The sequence below is a fragment of the Juglans microcarpa x Juglans regia genome, chromosome 5D (genome assembly GCF_004785595.1).
Source record: "Juglans microcarpa x Juglans regia isolate MS1-56 chromosome 5D, Jm3101_v1.0, whole genome shotgun sequence".
NCBI lineage: Eukaryota > Viridiplantae > Streptophyta > Magnoliopsida > Fagales > Juglandaceae > Juglans > Juglans microcarpa x Juglans regia.
In genome coordinates, this window is record NC_054602.1 from 7,493,371 (window position 1) to 7,509,080 (window position 15,710).

A 15,710-nucleotide genomic window follows, 5' to 3' on the forward strand; every position below is an offset into this window, starting at 1 on the left:
TATTCTTGATATGCTGAACATTGAGAAGGAAATGAACATACTAAATATTGTACTGTTTGTACTGGAAAAGGGCAATATAAATGACATGATCATTTTTTCCTTTACAACTTTTAGATTTTGGTTTAGGAGGAATAAGATGGTAGCAAAAAGAATTTGTATTGAACCTACAAATGTAATTGAGCAGAAGATTCACTAGGATCTAAAATCTTTACAAAGTACAAAATCAAAGACCATGGCTATCTCAAACTGAATATGGATGGAGAAATTTTTTTTATTAACATAAGGCAGGTGTGGGTGCTATTTTGAGAGATGACAAAAGTGAAATTGTGATGGCTACTAGTAAAGTAGAGAATGAAGTTACTGACCCATAAACAATTGAGCTTCTATCTATGTTTCGAGGCTTACAATTATGTACACACTTGAGTTTTTCTAACTAAATTCTCGAGAGTGATTATATGTCGATGGTCAAGGAATTACAAGGAGAAAAATCGTTTTCATCTCCTGGGACACATGTTAAAAGAAACAAAGCATTTGCTGAGTACAAAATCCAACATGTACATAGGATAAGAAATGAGGTAGCACATATGCTTACAAGTTATATTTGGAATGTTGAAATGCGGTGAGATGATGTCTCAATGTTTGCTTCTCAAGCAATTCGGCTTGACAAAAACAGGATATAATGGTTTTTTTATCCCATTAATGATATGGTCTTATTATAAAAATATATATATAATAATAAATTATATATTGATTAAGTAGAATTATGCTATATTTGACGTCTATAAAATTCTATTTTGTTAAGGGGAAGATTTTAGAAATGAGAAATAAAGTAGCTCATTGGCCATTGCCATGGGCCAAACTCTGATAGACTTCAGGTATTTTCCCTCGACTTTTTTGAATCAATACATTACCCATCGTTTCTCCCATTTTGAGTTTTTTCTTCTCCAAGAAATAAATAAATAAATTTAAAATAAAAACCCTAAATCCCATCAATAAAACCGGACCCCAAAATCTCCATTGACGAAACCAGACTACTAGGGTTTTTTGAGGATCATGTACGTCTCCTTCAACGATCACCATGAAATCAAAGCTCCGCAAGGAAGCTAAAACCCAAGCTTCGACGATGACGAAGACGACGACTGCAACCCCATCGGAGCTCTCGTTCGCCATAGCCAGAATCGCAGTCTCCCAGATCTGTCAGTCAGTGGGATTCAAAGCCACCCAGCTCTCCGCCCTCGAGACCCTGACCTTCGTGGCCACCAAGTACCTCCAGGCCATAGCCGGGTCCGCTGCCTCCTTCACCAACTCCTCCAACCGCACCCAATCCAACCTCCTCGACCTCACCAACGCCCTCCACGACGTCGTTTCACTCCACAGCGGCGGCTTATCCGGAGGCTCCATTCTCCACAGACCCACTTCCACTCTCCTGTCCACCTCAGGGGTCCTAAAGGACCTCGCCAATTTTGTCTACTTCCACGACGAAATTCCATTCGCCAAGCCGATTCCCCGGCCGGACAGTACTAGTTCCTCCGGCAACTCGAGTCCCGGGACTAAAAACTTAGATTGTTCCCGGGGCTCGCATGTTCCAAAATGGCTGCCCGGATTTCCAAACGGAAACAATGGGGTTGATGAGATTTACCCAGGGAAGGGAAAGAGAAAGAACGGGGAGAGCTTGTGGGAGGAATCGGTTCTAGTGAGGAGTGATTTGGGGTGGAAGAATTGGAATGAAAATGGTCGAAAAAGGGTAGTTGGGGAGGGGAAAGTGGAAACGGGGAGAGGGAATGTGAGGTTTAAGATGGGTTCAAGGAGTGGGGTTTGTAGGCTAGAAAACAATAAGAACAATGTCAATGACAAAAGTAATGGGATTGATAAGGAAGAGAAGATCCTTGTGTACAAGAGAAGAAGAAGAAGGGATGATGGTGGGCGCTTAATCAATTTGTGATAATTTAAAGTCATGAAGAGAGTATAGATCAAGCTGTATCCTCCATCTGTAATGTGATTTTGAGTTCAAACATTTTCAAGAAGATTGATAAGGGTGGATTTGAATGAATTATGGTTGGATAACAAGGCCAGCAGCAGGATTCGAACTGGAGCATTGGCGGACGCTCCCCAAGGGCCAAAACAATATCATTGACAACCATGAGGGCAAATTTTCCTTCCTACATTACATTTGTCCTTCTAAATATTTTTGTTTGGCATGAGTGGAAATGAGAATGAAGTTTGGTCTAGCGACTCCCTTTTGGGTTTGGTTTTCATGAAAGTTCATTTAGTGCCAATGAAATTTCTTGTTCCTTGGTAGTATAAACAAATGCCTCGCACACAAATGGAACATGTATTGGAGTGTTATCATAGTAATTAAGGAGTGATTAAGAAGCTTGAGAAAAGAGGAGATATTTAATCGGATTAAGCATGCCCAAACAAGCAAATACATCTTCTTCCACAGCTTTTAGAATTCAGGAATATTGGAACAACTAAAAAGCCACCCATATCCTGCCATAAAACTTCTCTAACTAAAATAACACGTTGCTTTTAAGAATTCAAGAAAAAAATCGAAATAATGGTGTACGGCAATCTAAACATGGCTATAAAATCCGCTTTGTTAAAGCTCATAACCAGGCTGTAGCACTACAAGATTTCGTTAATCGTCAGCGAAAGTCATGTTAAATCTTTAGTTGTCCCGTACTTTGAATAAGGCAACCACCAAAGGTCATAGTTTAGTTTCAAGCCAATCAGAACGACTGCATTTAAGGAAGAGCAACGTCGGGACATCTTGAAGACCTCGTGCCAAGTATCTGTATTCTGTAAGTTGCTAAAATCAAACTACATGAAAAGTCATGATATATATATATATATAGGATATTTGTGCTGTATATGACCGCGAGTTTAGATAAACAGGATAAAAAGCCTCTTGCAGAAAGCTGCTCATTATCAGCAGTTGAACCCATGGCAAACAGAGAGGACTATAATGAGGATCAATGCTATTAGAATCCCCAAAACAATCAGCTTGATCTTCATGTTCTGCAGCCACATTTTCCTCCGGATTTTCGTCCCTGTGGTGCGGAAGTCCTGTGCCTGTAAGCAAATATGAATTGTGTGAACTCCAATTATTTCTAAAGAAGTACAATATAGGAAAATATTTCACCAGAGTTGTTAGTTGAGAAATCGTATGCTTTTTTTTTTTTCGTCATTATAATGCTAAAATGATGGGATTCATAATATGAAGTTCTGTCCCTGTGGTGCGTACTCTTAAGAACAAATGCACAATTTAATTTAAGCAACTAATCTATAAATTTTTAAATAAAACATAGAAAATTTTGAGTTTCTGGATTCTCACTAGATTGTCTAGCACTGCCTTTTAATTACCTATTCTGCATTCTAGATTGAGCAAATTAAACAATATCCATAAACCACAGTTTTGAATTGAACTCAAATAATGATGCATGGAAACAAATTTATGAATATTTTCAGAGCAAATTCTTTACCAAACACATCCAGGGCTTATGAACCTCTCCAGTTTATACATAAGGAAATGAAATGCATGCCTAGGAGAGAGAGAGAGAGAGCACTACTGACCTGTTGATGAAGGTTCTCAGTCTTATCCACCAGAAGCTCTATCTTTTCGCCTCTATCTAAAACCTACATCAAAACTCAAAACGGAAGTAAGGACTAACCCATTGAATGTCCTTGAACAATAACTTGGAATGCATTTTGAAAACCACAAGTTCAGAAAAATAACTGAATGGCAAACATAATACTTCTTTTATGATAACTAAAGCATTTTATTAAAATGCACAAAAGAACACAACCCAAGTACATAGGGAGTAAAGGAAATACCAAACTAAGAAAAGAAGACAGGTGTTTAGATGGCCATGTTGGGGACATTAATGGTCCTTGTTTAAAACTCAAAAACAAAAGGAAAGAAAAGCAAGTGTCATTTTAGACAAAACAGAGAGAGGGAGAGACAGAAATGAAGATGAGGATGAATGATGTAATAATAATCATGGTAATAATATCACGATGATAATACGTATGCTGATATGAACAGCAAAAACAACCATATGCTTAGAGTATGGTAGATATTTTTTTGATCGGTAGGGTTATGGTAGATATTGCAACATATTAGTTCTATTATACTCTTAATTTCGGTGTATCAAGACCTGTTTAATGCCATTGTAAGCACATGCTAATTATAACTGAATGTTGTATTGTACTTGGGCCTTTTTTAAAAAAGAAAAATTTGTAAGCATGGACATATGATGTTCTATGACCAATAGAAGTCATCCATGAACCTAGTAATATGCAAATCTTTCAATGTGGATTTGATGCAAAATCTCTTTATGTAGCTTTTAAAATTTTTAATAGAACCCATGACCTCACCTTCCATCTAGTTCTTAAAACAGGGAGGAGGTGCCATTTAAAGCTCATTGGAAATTGTTGGTCAGGTAAATTGATGCAGCTAAATAATGCATCTCTAGAATCTGTACCTTTTATTATAAAAAAAAAAAAAGTCTCTACCTTTTCAATATTCTCCATCATTACACCTTTAACTTCTGAAACCTGAGCCTTCACCTTTGCAAGCTTGCTTACCTCTTCAGGGTGATCGATACAGTACTGCATATGTTCCTTCAATTTTGGCCTGCATTAAACAGTACGTTATCAGCTACTAAAACAAGAAAATAAGACTTCCAGCATGTATTACAATAATCATAGTCACAATAGAATACCCAAATTCCTTGTTAAGGCTGTTGGCAGGAGCTGTAGCAGCCTTTCCACCTCCATATCTTGACAAAAAGTCCTCCTTGATGCGCTCCAGAAAAGCCATGGGTACCTGTCGCCCGACTGATTCATCTGCAACTACACAATATGCTGCAACATCGAAGATGTCATTCAATCTACCCAAAGTATAAGAAGATGGTAATTGTTTCAATCTGCTGATTCATCTGCAACTGCACAATATGCTGTACCATCGAAGATGTTAAGTCATGATCCGAACACACAAGTCCATCACAAAGGCACCAAGAATTTTAATTATCTACATATTCCTTGTTTTGGATGTATAGAAGAAGATGACTCTTGGCTGAATTAGTAGCTTCCCACGTACATAAGGAGAAAAAAGGCATATGAATCAATGTAAGAAATATCTTTACATATACTAACCCATCTCTGAATACCTATGCACAAGAACACACAAGAATGTTCTCGATTTCGTCCAGCCAATCAAACACAGCCTGAACGAAACCATTGTCAAATTCGTTTGCTGATAAATCAGTAGAAAAGAAACAGAAATAGTTTGACGAAGGTGAAACCACAATACTTCGATTTCATTTCGTTTCACATGGTTTGCGTTTTTCTTTACAAAAATGTACTATAGATCACACTTCATTTTGTTATCTTTTCACCATTTTCTCGGCATACAAACAGGAAAAAATCAACTCAAACATCAATATTAAAAAAATAAAGAAAGAAAACAGATCTCAGTAAAAGCAACGGGAGAAAGCCAGGCTCACAGCACAATCGCATATAGGCAGACGAATTTATAGCATCAATGTCGCACAAATTTATTGAGCTCTGAAACTTCAGAGAGATTCATTTCCTCTCCAATAACAGATTGAGAAAGTCGCTTCATTTTTAGTTTCTTTTTCCTTAGCAGAAATCTGTCGTGAAAAAGCGGAAAGACTTACTGTAGCCGTTGTCAACGAGGTAATTGAAGGTGTGGGCATCGCAGTTGTAGGTGAACTTGTTGTTGGTGGCCGGGATCTTCTGGAGGCATTGATGCGCTATGGAATTGAAATTGCCACTGAATTCGGTGTACTCAGCGAGAAGCACCGTTCCGCGAGAAACGAAAGCGTATATTAGAGGCTTGTGGCTCATTTCTCCCTTTTCGAGCTGATTAGGGTTCAGAGAGACATTTGAGGACTCCTCTCTCTCTCTCTCTCTCTGGCCACAAGCGTCTTGTTGCTTTTTCTGAAGCGCGCTCACAGAGAGAGAGAGAAGAAAAAAAAACTTTTTAACAGAAAGAAAGCAAAAGTGGGCATAGTGAGTGAAGATTTTGGATAGAGTTTTAGGCCCAGCCAGACAAATTCAGCTTAATTAATTTAATTCAGTATAATTTTAAGCTGATTTTAATATTTAAATATTTAATTTTTAAATTATTAAATTTATTTCAACTCAAAATCTCATTAGTCTTTACACATAAGACATATAAACTGTTTTAATTCAACACTTCTTTACACGCGAAACTTACAATCTTTTCAACTTCTCATAAATACATATAAATTCATCTTAACATATAAACACATTTAAACTCATCTTTGATACACAAAACTCACTTCATCATCTCAACTTATTACTATTCATAAAGAACTCAATTCAACTCAACATTCAAATGCAACTTAAGAATTAAATTAAATCTCATTATATATTAAATAACGAATAATTCTACATACAACTGTAAATTGTGTAAATATAGAGTAATCGCTTTGAAAAAGAGTAATGTCAACTTTTAAAAAATTAATTTTTTTCATGTCGGTCCTATATTTTATTTATTTATTTTCAAAATGATTACGCGATAATTGTATAATTCACAATTCTTTAACAAGAGAAGAGACCATCCCGTGAGACGTTTAATTATAAAACTGATTGCTTTCGTTTGGAATATAATCTAAATATAATAACTTAAGAGATGAATAGAGATGAATATTATTTTCAATTGTATATAAGATAGGCGGTGGATTCATCCCTTATTGCCAAAAAGAGCAACTCCTTCATCTTTCTAATAATTAAAATGATTTCAAAGATAATTTCAAGACTTTGAAGAGAGGATATATAGACTTTCTTCTTCTTTTGCGCCAATTTCTCAATTCTCAACAGTCTTCATGTTTATTCGTCCAAAAACAAAAGGGTTCCCTCTGGCGCTGGCCTTAGTGCTTTACCTTTAATATTTAGTACGAAAAAGGATGGGTAGGTTGCAATATTCTTGGCATTCACAAATGTTTCTCTCACTCTCAGGACTATTCCTGCCTTTGCCGCTTAGTTATGCTGCCCATCATTTCCATGTCTGTACCCTTGTCCGACAAGTATCTCTAACAAAGAAAAGTGCATGATATTAAAGAACTTTAGCTCACCTTTTGTGGCTCGTGTTATTCAGCAAAATGAATACACGAATTGCACATAGAAAATATACAAAAGATAACAGACAAAAACCGGATAACAAGTTAAAGCATGCTAAAAAAAGGTAGCATCGGATAGATTACAATAAAGAGAAGGGCCGGGAGTGGTCATGGCAATTCATTGGGAGTACCATTGAAGGGAGTTGTATCATTACACCAATATGGCAAGAATATATGTTTACGTAGTAAAGAGGAAAATTAAGAACATGCAATATCTTAAATTACAAGAATGTTAAAGCGCCAACAACTTTATATGAGGGAATCGACTAGACATCATAATCCGTTATTGCAACAGCCCAATTGCAAGTTTGGAACTCCACAAAAGGACCAAATTAAAGAAGAATGCTTGATTTGTAGGCAAGTTGATCTGGTGATGGAGATCAAGTGGATTGCTCTCGAGCAAATAATGAAAACCCATGTCGTGAAATTGAAAGTTAATTGCAGTATACCACTGATCATGAAGATCGCGAACATGATGGTATAATTGGGTCAGTGCATGACACCATGATCTACCATGCATGTTCTTGATTTGAGTCCTATATATAACGCATAAAACAATGAATTGATCGAAGGACCTAACTCTTGAGGAATAATAATCACACATGATTGCCTGTAGATAAGATCTTTGTATGTCTATAAGGAATGAACAATTCTCTCAACTTGTAGAATCGGTTTTATGAAATGAGTTAGGCCAATAAATTTTTTCATAGTATTAGAGTCCGTCACAGGACGAATGGGAGTCCATACTACTTATTCCGTGATAAGGACCAAAAAAAATACTGGCATGCATGTGAGAGAGGGTGTTGAGGAATAATCACACATGATTGAATGTGGATAAGGTCTTGATCAACATGTTTATAAGGAATGAAGAATCCTCTCAGTTTGTAGAACCGATTTTATGAGATGAGTTATTAATTAGGGATCGAAGGGTTGCAATTAGTACTTAGTCTAAAAATATATAGCTATTAAAAATGATGACAGGAATATAAGTTTATCATGCAAATTAAGGATTATCTGATGTTATGGCCTGTAAATATGATTAAATAATGATTTTAGTTTATCATTACCATTACGGACGTCTTTCAACAACTCCCAGTGACCTGCAATGATCAGAAGATGGGTGGGGCTCAATGTATTAGGAGACACCTCCGATGACTAAGTCCGTATAGAATTTTTAAAGTGTTTCGAATCTCAGGGCGTTCAGAACTTTACTGTAATTAGTCAATGATCTACATTCTGATTGCATGTCACTGAGAATTGTTGGTAGAGAGACGAAATACGTTTGTAAAATAGTGGGTGAGCAGGGAGTGGCTGTGGCAGAACGAATAATGCATGATCAACGGATATTATCGTCCAGCCGATTCGCATGAATGGAGGCTCTTTTACTTCAGATGGTGTCAGCCTTCTTCTATTTCGGCTTATCATTCAAAATATTAGACTGTCACTGAAAAACAGAGCAAGAAAGTGCAAAACAGACAGACAGCTCAAAGAAATTGCGAATGATATATCTGGTTAAATTAATTCATGGAGAGAACTGTCTCAGCCAATGCAGAACAAATGGTTTGAGAATGGCTGTCCAAATGGTTTGAAGGTCCAACAGGCATATATGGCTTTGTTACGCGTAAGGACGTTGGATATATATATATATATATATATAATATTAATTGGAGCATGACCCATGCACCTTCCTTGACCATACGATATTAAGATATATACATTGCCAAAGTGATCATTTTAATGATCATATTTGGACCAACACTTGCACGATAACAAAGGTTTTACCGATCCTATAATAATATGCACCACCTCCGCTTATTCCAAATACGCACTCACTCACATTCCCAATGGATTTGACATGCTGATGATGGAGGTGGGCACGCCCTTTTCTATATCTTAATTCTAAAGGATCCACTACTGTTGACCAAGACGTCTTCTAACTTTGAATTCCCAGCATGATTTTCTTTTTCTTTGTTTTTTTATTTTTTGGACAGTTGAATTTAGTCGAGTATTCAAGGTACGTACGTAGTGAATGGTGACGGGATTTCCTTATAGATTCGGCCATCAAGTAGTAGGCCCGGCCTGTACAAGTATTATGGGCCACATTGTTCTTTCCCCGGCCATCGATATCTTACAAATTAAAGTGGTCGTGCCCAGAACTGATTCACTCTGATATCTTTGATCTGGTCCATGGTTTTGAACTTCAATTATATTGAGGTATTGGCCCGAACACATGTTATTATTATTATAATTGTTGGTGGTAAAATATAATTTCATCCTTTAATAATATTTTGAGGTTGAGATATTGGTCTGTCACAATGGATTTTCTTTTCTGAGCATCCAATTAGCTAGAGATCATTAGTATCTTCACATATATAATAGCCATTTCATTTTTTTTTTTTTTTTTGAGGTGTCGTTGGAGACCACTAGGCCGCCTATATATCGAGGTGGAATCGCAACCACTCGGCCTGCATAATGGTGGAAGCACAATCTTTCTATCTGTCTCAAGCCGCCCACTTATAAAGCTGCGTCCATGTTGGGTACTTCAGTTACATTAAGATTTTTAGGCTCCTAACATGACTAAAAGTTTTAAAAACTTTAGAGATCATGACATTAATATTCCACACCAAATATTGGGGGCCGGGTGGTCCATTTACGTACACACTGCCTAAGATCATTTGGATGATGGGGTAAACAAGCTAGCTAGCTGGGAAACAAAAGCAATATTGCAGGAGTATATATGGAGTATATATGGACTTTTTTGTAAGTGGAAGAATATATATGATCATGTGCACGAACCACCCCATTTGTCAAAAATCTAATGAATAATGGTTTGAATATTTTACCCTTTTCCCTATATTTCTTTGCTTTCCATTAGCTCTCATCTTTAATGGGTTTTGATTCGATTATGAAACGATCGAGTACTTCATGAGCATCATGATCTCCTAACTTTTGGTCTACTCCACTATATATATATATATATATATATAACCTATGTGATTGTGGGAGGGCATATTAATGATCATGCCAGGCCTCCCGCTCCGGCCTACTCTATCTAATCTTGTTTGTCACAAGAGTGTGGGAGTGTGGGACCTTCCTAAAAGGGGAGAATATTTTGTAAGAAATAGGGAAACAACATCGATCAATTTGTTGGGGTCCAGACGGCCATAGGCATTAATAGGATCCATGAAATTATAAATGGCTTTTGTACTCTACATGACCCATCTCATGATCATCCCCATCAAACCCCACCCTAAGTGCGTGCATATTGAATTTGGATAGATCTACGAAGTAGACAACTTTTTATGACACACCTTTCCATGTCTTTACTCTAGCGGGGTCTTATAAGTCTAATCAAGGTTGTAAAGATTAAGGGCACAAGACATGGCCGGGACTGGATCATGCTGGGGATCCCTCCCCATTAAATTTGAGTCAGCTTGGGTCCCAATCCAAAGGAAAAACAGATGCAAATAATCAAGTGCATGGGTGTTTTTTTCCCATCATTGTCCTAATATATAGTTTCTTGGTGGAGAGTAATTGGCTACATCTAACATGTGAGAAAAGATGTTATAGCCTGTAGTAGTACTGAATAGTCTGTTCTGTTGATCTGTCTGTCTTCTCCTCGTCATGATCATGTATAGCCATCTTTTCAGACCTTTGTAGGGCTTATTTATCAAATTAAGCATCAATATCCTTTTAAATGCCCAAAATGATCATGATGACCCATGCTTATCGTGCATGTATAGATGCTTGCTTCTTGATTTATTTGTGTTTTTAATTTCAAATATTGGCATCTCTTTTGGTTGACAATCAGGATCAGATGGGGCCGGGCCAGTATCGTCACATGTCATTATCATGATCTTATGCTGAAACTAATTAATTAGATCCATCACTAACGATTCATTTTTCTTTTCCCTAATTACGTGGTCCACCCAAAACTTATAATATTAGGCAATACGTAGGTACACCAATCAAGGCTAAATTATCCTATCTATATATATTGGAATATTGCATGCGTTAGCCATTGTTGACTTCCTGATTGTTTAATTCCAACGAGGATCGGATCACGAACTCCCACTAATATTTAATAATATTATTATTGCAAGACGAAAGTAGCAGTAAACATGCCTCTGATTAATCAATAATCAAGGCCCGATATGATTAATATATATATATATATATATAATATCTACATGATCGATCTAGCCTCGATCGATTCCTTATAATTAGAAAATTCATTATTTTTCTTTGGTATATATCGGTCTTAGTACGTGGATGATACCTGATGGTTATTGATAATTAAGTATAATCGGTGACATCAAATATTAGCGAATTGAACGTACAAAATGATGATGATCATTGTTGCAACATTACGCATCCTACGAACAGTTGTTAATTTGTCCCTTAATTAGCTCTAGATTCTCATCATGACCTGGTACACACACACACATATAGATATATATATGTATATAATAAAGTTTATACCTATACAATTTTGATTAACCTAGCTAGCTGATTAAATGGGGGGGTCTGTTAATGGACAAGTCGAAACTGGAATCAACGCATGGGTAGGCTAAAAAATAAAAAAAAAGGGATGTCCTAATTGGAATATCAATCGTCAGTTTGACTGTCAAAAATTCAATAAATAATTATTTGTCGAGTAGTTTTTGCTTTTTGTTTCTTGATCATGGTCAAGACTCAAGGCAATGCGATTGGCAATATTATATGAATTAGGTGCAACATGTGTGCCTCATAATTCGGCGGTTTTGTAGATCACCATTATCAAACACCGTTTATTAAAAAAAAATAACAAATTAATTGTTCTGATCAGTTATTATTCATTATCTCACACCTTACATTCTATAAAAAAATACTCCTACACCTTATAAAAAATACATCCATATTTTATAAAAAAAAATTATAAATATGAGATGTGAAAGTAAATAATGACTGATATATAAATTTTTTTTTTCTTAATTAATCTTCTAAAGATATGGTTAAATTAATTAAATTCCAATTTAAAATCATCATCTCATGGACTTACTTTTTGATGCCATTATTCCTAGGAAAACGAAAACCCACCATATTTTTTCTTTAATTAAGTAGTATATAATATTAGATTGAATACATGTACAGAGGTTTGAAAGCAACAAAACCATGCACAAGGCGCTGCAGTCACCATCGAAATGATGCATGCTGGGTGGAAATTAGTTTAACTGAACTTTCTTTTGCCAACCAGTTATTAAAAAAACAAAAAAGAAATGAGGAAGAGAGGTATGAAAGGAACTCGATACCGATCCATGGAATTTCTTATAATTAGCAAAAATGGAAAGGTGGTCTTAATTTCGAAAGTCACATGCAGCCTGCAAAGGAGGACAAAATGTCGACATTGTATGGCGGCAGGGTCCCCACTCAACCAAAATCACAGGACATGTACAGATCTTTAATCATCCAAATTAATTAATTAATTTAATGTTGCTTTCATTTAACCCACCATCAATATCTTATTATTTTTTTAAAAAATAAAATAAAATAATTCATTCAATCTTATCTGGAAAGATTATTCTCTACCATCAAGTACTGTGGACCCCAATTACAGCAGCACCTTGTCAGTATCAAGCTGACAACGAGCGTCGAGTGTGGCAGTGGCACTATCTATATAATATAATATAATTGGATTACGAGTCAAAAACAAAGTAATTATCACGAGAAAACAGCTTGAATCATGATAACTTCTCCTTTTAGGTTACTTGCACAAAACCTCGCCGTATCTACTTTTATAAATAATGATAAATAGTCATGAGATGGATGCAAGGGTTGGGGGGGTCAAATATATTATTATTTCTGGGCCTCATGTGGCACCTCATGATCATTATCATCATATATTGATCTACAATTATATTCTACTTTAAATAGCGATACCTGGGAATTAATTATATATATATATATATGATGCAGTCTGAGGCATTTAAATTGTTTATTTTAAGTTGATTGAATTGTTCATACATATTAATATCTGGTACGGTTGAGATTTGGTCCTAAAGTCCAATATTTTGGGACTGCTTAATTTCTTAACGTGCCCATGAATATGGGAGCATAATTACCTGCTCCGCTCTAAAAATATCTTTGACCCTAATTAAAATAAGATAAATTCTATTTATCAGTCGGTAATTGGATGATGTGCTGTTAGTTATTTGTAAAAAATTACAATTAAAATGAATGAGCACTTTTGAGCAGTCAAATATTAGAGAATACATTGAAAATATTTTTAATTCATCAAAAGACACACAACCCTTTGTTTGGTTGGTAAGCAGTTAAGACTTCTATCCTCAAGAGACAAGTATTGTTTCAAGTCACTATGACACATTTTCATTTAAATCTAAACAATCGAACCGATAGATTGAACAATAGTAATGGTTCATATTATATTTTACTTAACATTAAATATTTTAATCATTTAAATTTAAAAACTAACAAAATATTTATTTGTAATCAGTTATTTCATGTTAAAATAATTATTTCTTGTTAAAATGATTCTATATATTTTTTATAGTTTCAAGTCATTTTCGTTTTTATTGCTGATTAAGTTTTATATATATATATATATATATATTTAAATGCCAATATATATCTTTTCAATTTTAAATAATTTTTAATCCACTAAGATAATAATGCAGGCTAGAAAGTGACATTTGCAATGTACAGCATGCATAATTGCATTATCATGCAATTAGGTGATTTGAAGCTATTTAATGCCGACTTGTGTGACGGTTTGCATATATATATAATTAGGCTCTTGTTAGATGAATTATTATGGCAATTTTTTATGACCATTCGGCACTGACCATCTAATATGACAAACAATTCACGAAGCATGAGGGAAATTTCCTCTAAAAAAAAAAATCTTGATCCTTAGAATTCGAATTGCAATTCATGTGCAATGTAAATATACATATATATATATATATATAATTAAATGAGATCGATCAAGCGAGGTAAATAATATATATAATGACGTATAAACCCATCGTAAATCTCTGGTATATATATATATTATATATAGAGAGAGAGAGAGATAGATAGATAGATAGATAGGTGTAAAGTGTTATCAGATTAGAAGATAATTGGTACTGGCGGTGCGTCCAATTAAATTAACTCATGAACAACGATGGATTTTTATATAGAATTATTGTGAAGAAAACTCCCATACATAATCAATGATTCAGGATGATGGTACGTTGAAATTCCTACGATCGGTCGAGATCCATCACGGAAATGTCCGCTAGCTAAATTATTTAAAGTATAATTATGTAAAGTATTATAAAAAATATTATAGATAAATTATTTTCATTGAAAATATCTGTAGAGAGACGTCAAAGGCCACTAGCTAGCTGGAAAGTCTGAAATAGATACATGATATGTATAGCAAAGGCAACTTATATAGCTAGGTTAATGCACTTTGATCTCGGATCTTTCAATATTCTATGAAATGAAATTAACACCCAACGAACAACTAACAATTAATTAATTTAAACGCACGTACAAGCCGCCCGCAAAAGGAGCTGACTAGTAGCTAGCTATATATTTAGTGGGGGCATGATGCAGTACCACCCCGGCCATCAACACACTTAATTTTGTCGGCACTGCATACGTACCGCGCGCATGCTCGAGGTTTAGGCTTAGCTTATAAGGTAGCAGCACTACCACGCAAGTACACACGCAATTACAAAGCTGGACGCAAAGTATTCTCAACTATCTTTGTTTAGATAATTAAACTCAGATTCTGACGCACGCACAAACAAACAAATGCACACATACACACATGATCTATGCACGCCTAATTAGAACGTACGCCTAGCTAGTGCAGTTGTTCGTGCCGCTGATACTCCTCGATCGACGTTTTTCTAGGCTTTTGATCTCTTCCTTTTAATTTAACTTATTGGCGTATCTTATATACATCGTGCAATTAATAATATGCCCACGGCACCCACCCTCTAATTTTAAAATATATGAGCATTTGTTAAAAGTAGAGCCATCTCCATAGATCAGTTTAAGTGGAAGCAACGTACTAGGTACTTTTATATTGCTGTTATATATCCCGTACCTCCCATATCTATCCATTGACGATAATTAATATTATATATAATTATAAAATATGTATGTATTGTATAATCGTTTTAAAATAAATAAAATTTATTATTTTTTTATGTAAATTTTATATTTATTATTTTTTTAAATAATTACATAATATTTATATACACGATTGCAACTATAATTTTTCATTCATATTACTTCCTTCTTGCGATCTACCTTTAAAAAAAAAAAAAAAAACTGACATGTAAAGATTGCTGACTAATCCCTTTTGCTTTATTTTCCACATCAACGTTATTCAAATAATCTAACTGTACTTTAATTTCACTAGCCCCTTAATTTGTAATCGTTAAGAAAGCTAGCTATTTGATTAGGGAAATAGGAACAGCATGAATTATATTATGTATAAATCTTCAAACGACTCTGATTTTTCTTTTCGTGTGAGTATATTCG

The 15,710-nt window shown here is 35.1% G+C and overlaps 2 protein-coding genes and 1 long non-coding RNA gene across 3 annotated transcripts; 1 reads left to right on the plus strand and 2 right to left on the minus strand.

Annotated features, from left to right (window-relative positions):
* The first annotated feature begins 824 nt into the window (after positions 1–824).
* LOC121264345 (transcription initiation factor TFIID subunit 8) lies at positions 825–2,064 on the plus strand. Its single transcript, XM_041167477.1, has one exon. It carries the CDS (start codon positions 1,079–1,081, stop codon positions 1,940–1,942), a length of 864 nt encoding a protein of 287 aa, XP_041023411.1. The 5' UTR covers positions 825–1,078; the 3' UTR covers positions 1,943–2,064.
* A 757-nt stretch (positions 2,065–2,821) lies between these two features.
* On the minus strand, positions 2,822–6,032 carry LOC121264346 (vesicle-associated membrane protein 721-like). Its single transcript, XM_041167478.1, has 5 exons — positions 5,682–6,032; positions 4,725–4,866; positions 4,516–4,636; positions 3,574–3,636; positions 2,822–3,072 (listed from the first exon to the last, which is right to left on the minus strand). Exons 1-5 carry the CDS (start codon positions 5,869–5,871, stop codon positions 2,929–2,931), a joined length of 660 nt encoding a protein of 219 aa, XP_041023412.1. The 5' UTR covers positions 5,872–6,032; the 3' UTR covers positions 2,822–2,928.
* A 616-nt stretch (positions 6,033–6,648) lies between these two features.
* Positions 6,649–8,809, minus strand: LOC121264347. The gene is made up of 3 exons (XR_005940485.1): positions 8,382–8,809; positions 8,237–8,269; positions 6,649–7,082 (listed from the first exon to the last, which is right to left on the minus strand). It is a non-coding gene; the product is annotated as an uncharacterized LOC121264347 (long non-coding RNA).
* Between the last annotated feature and the right edge of the window lie 6,901 nt (positions 8,810–15,710).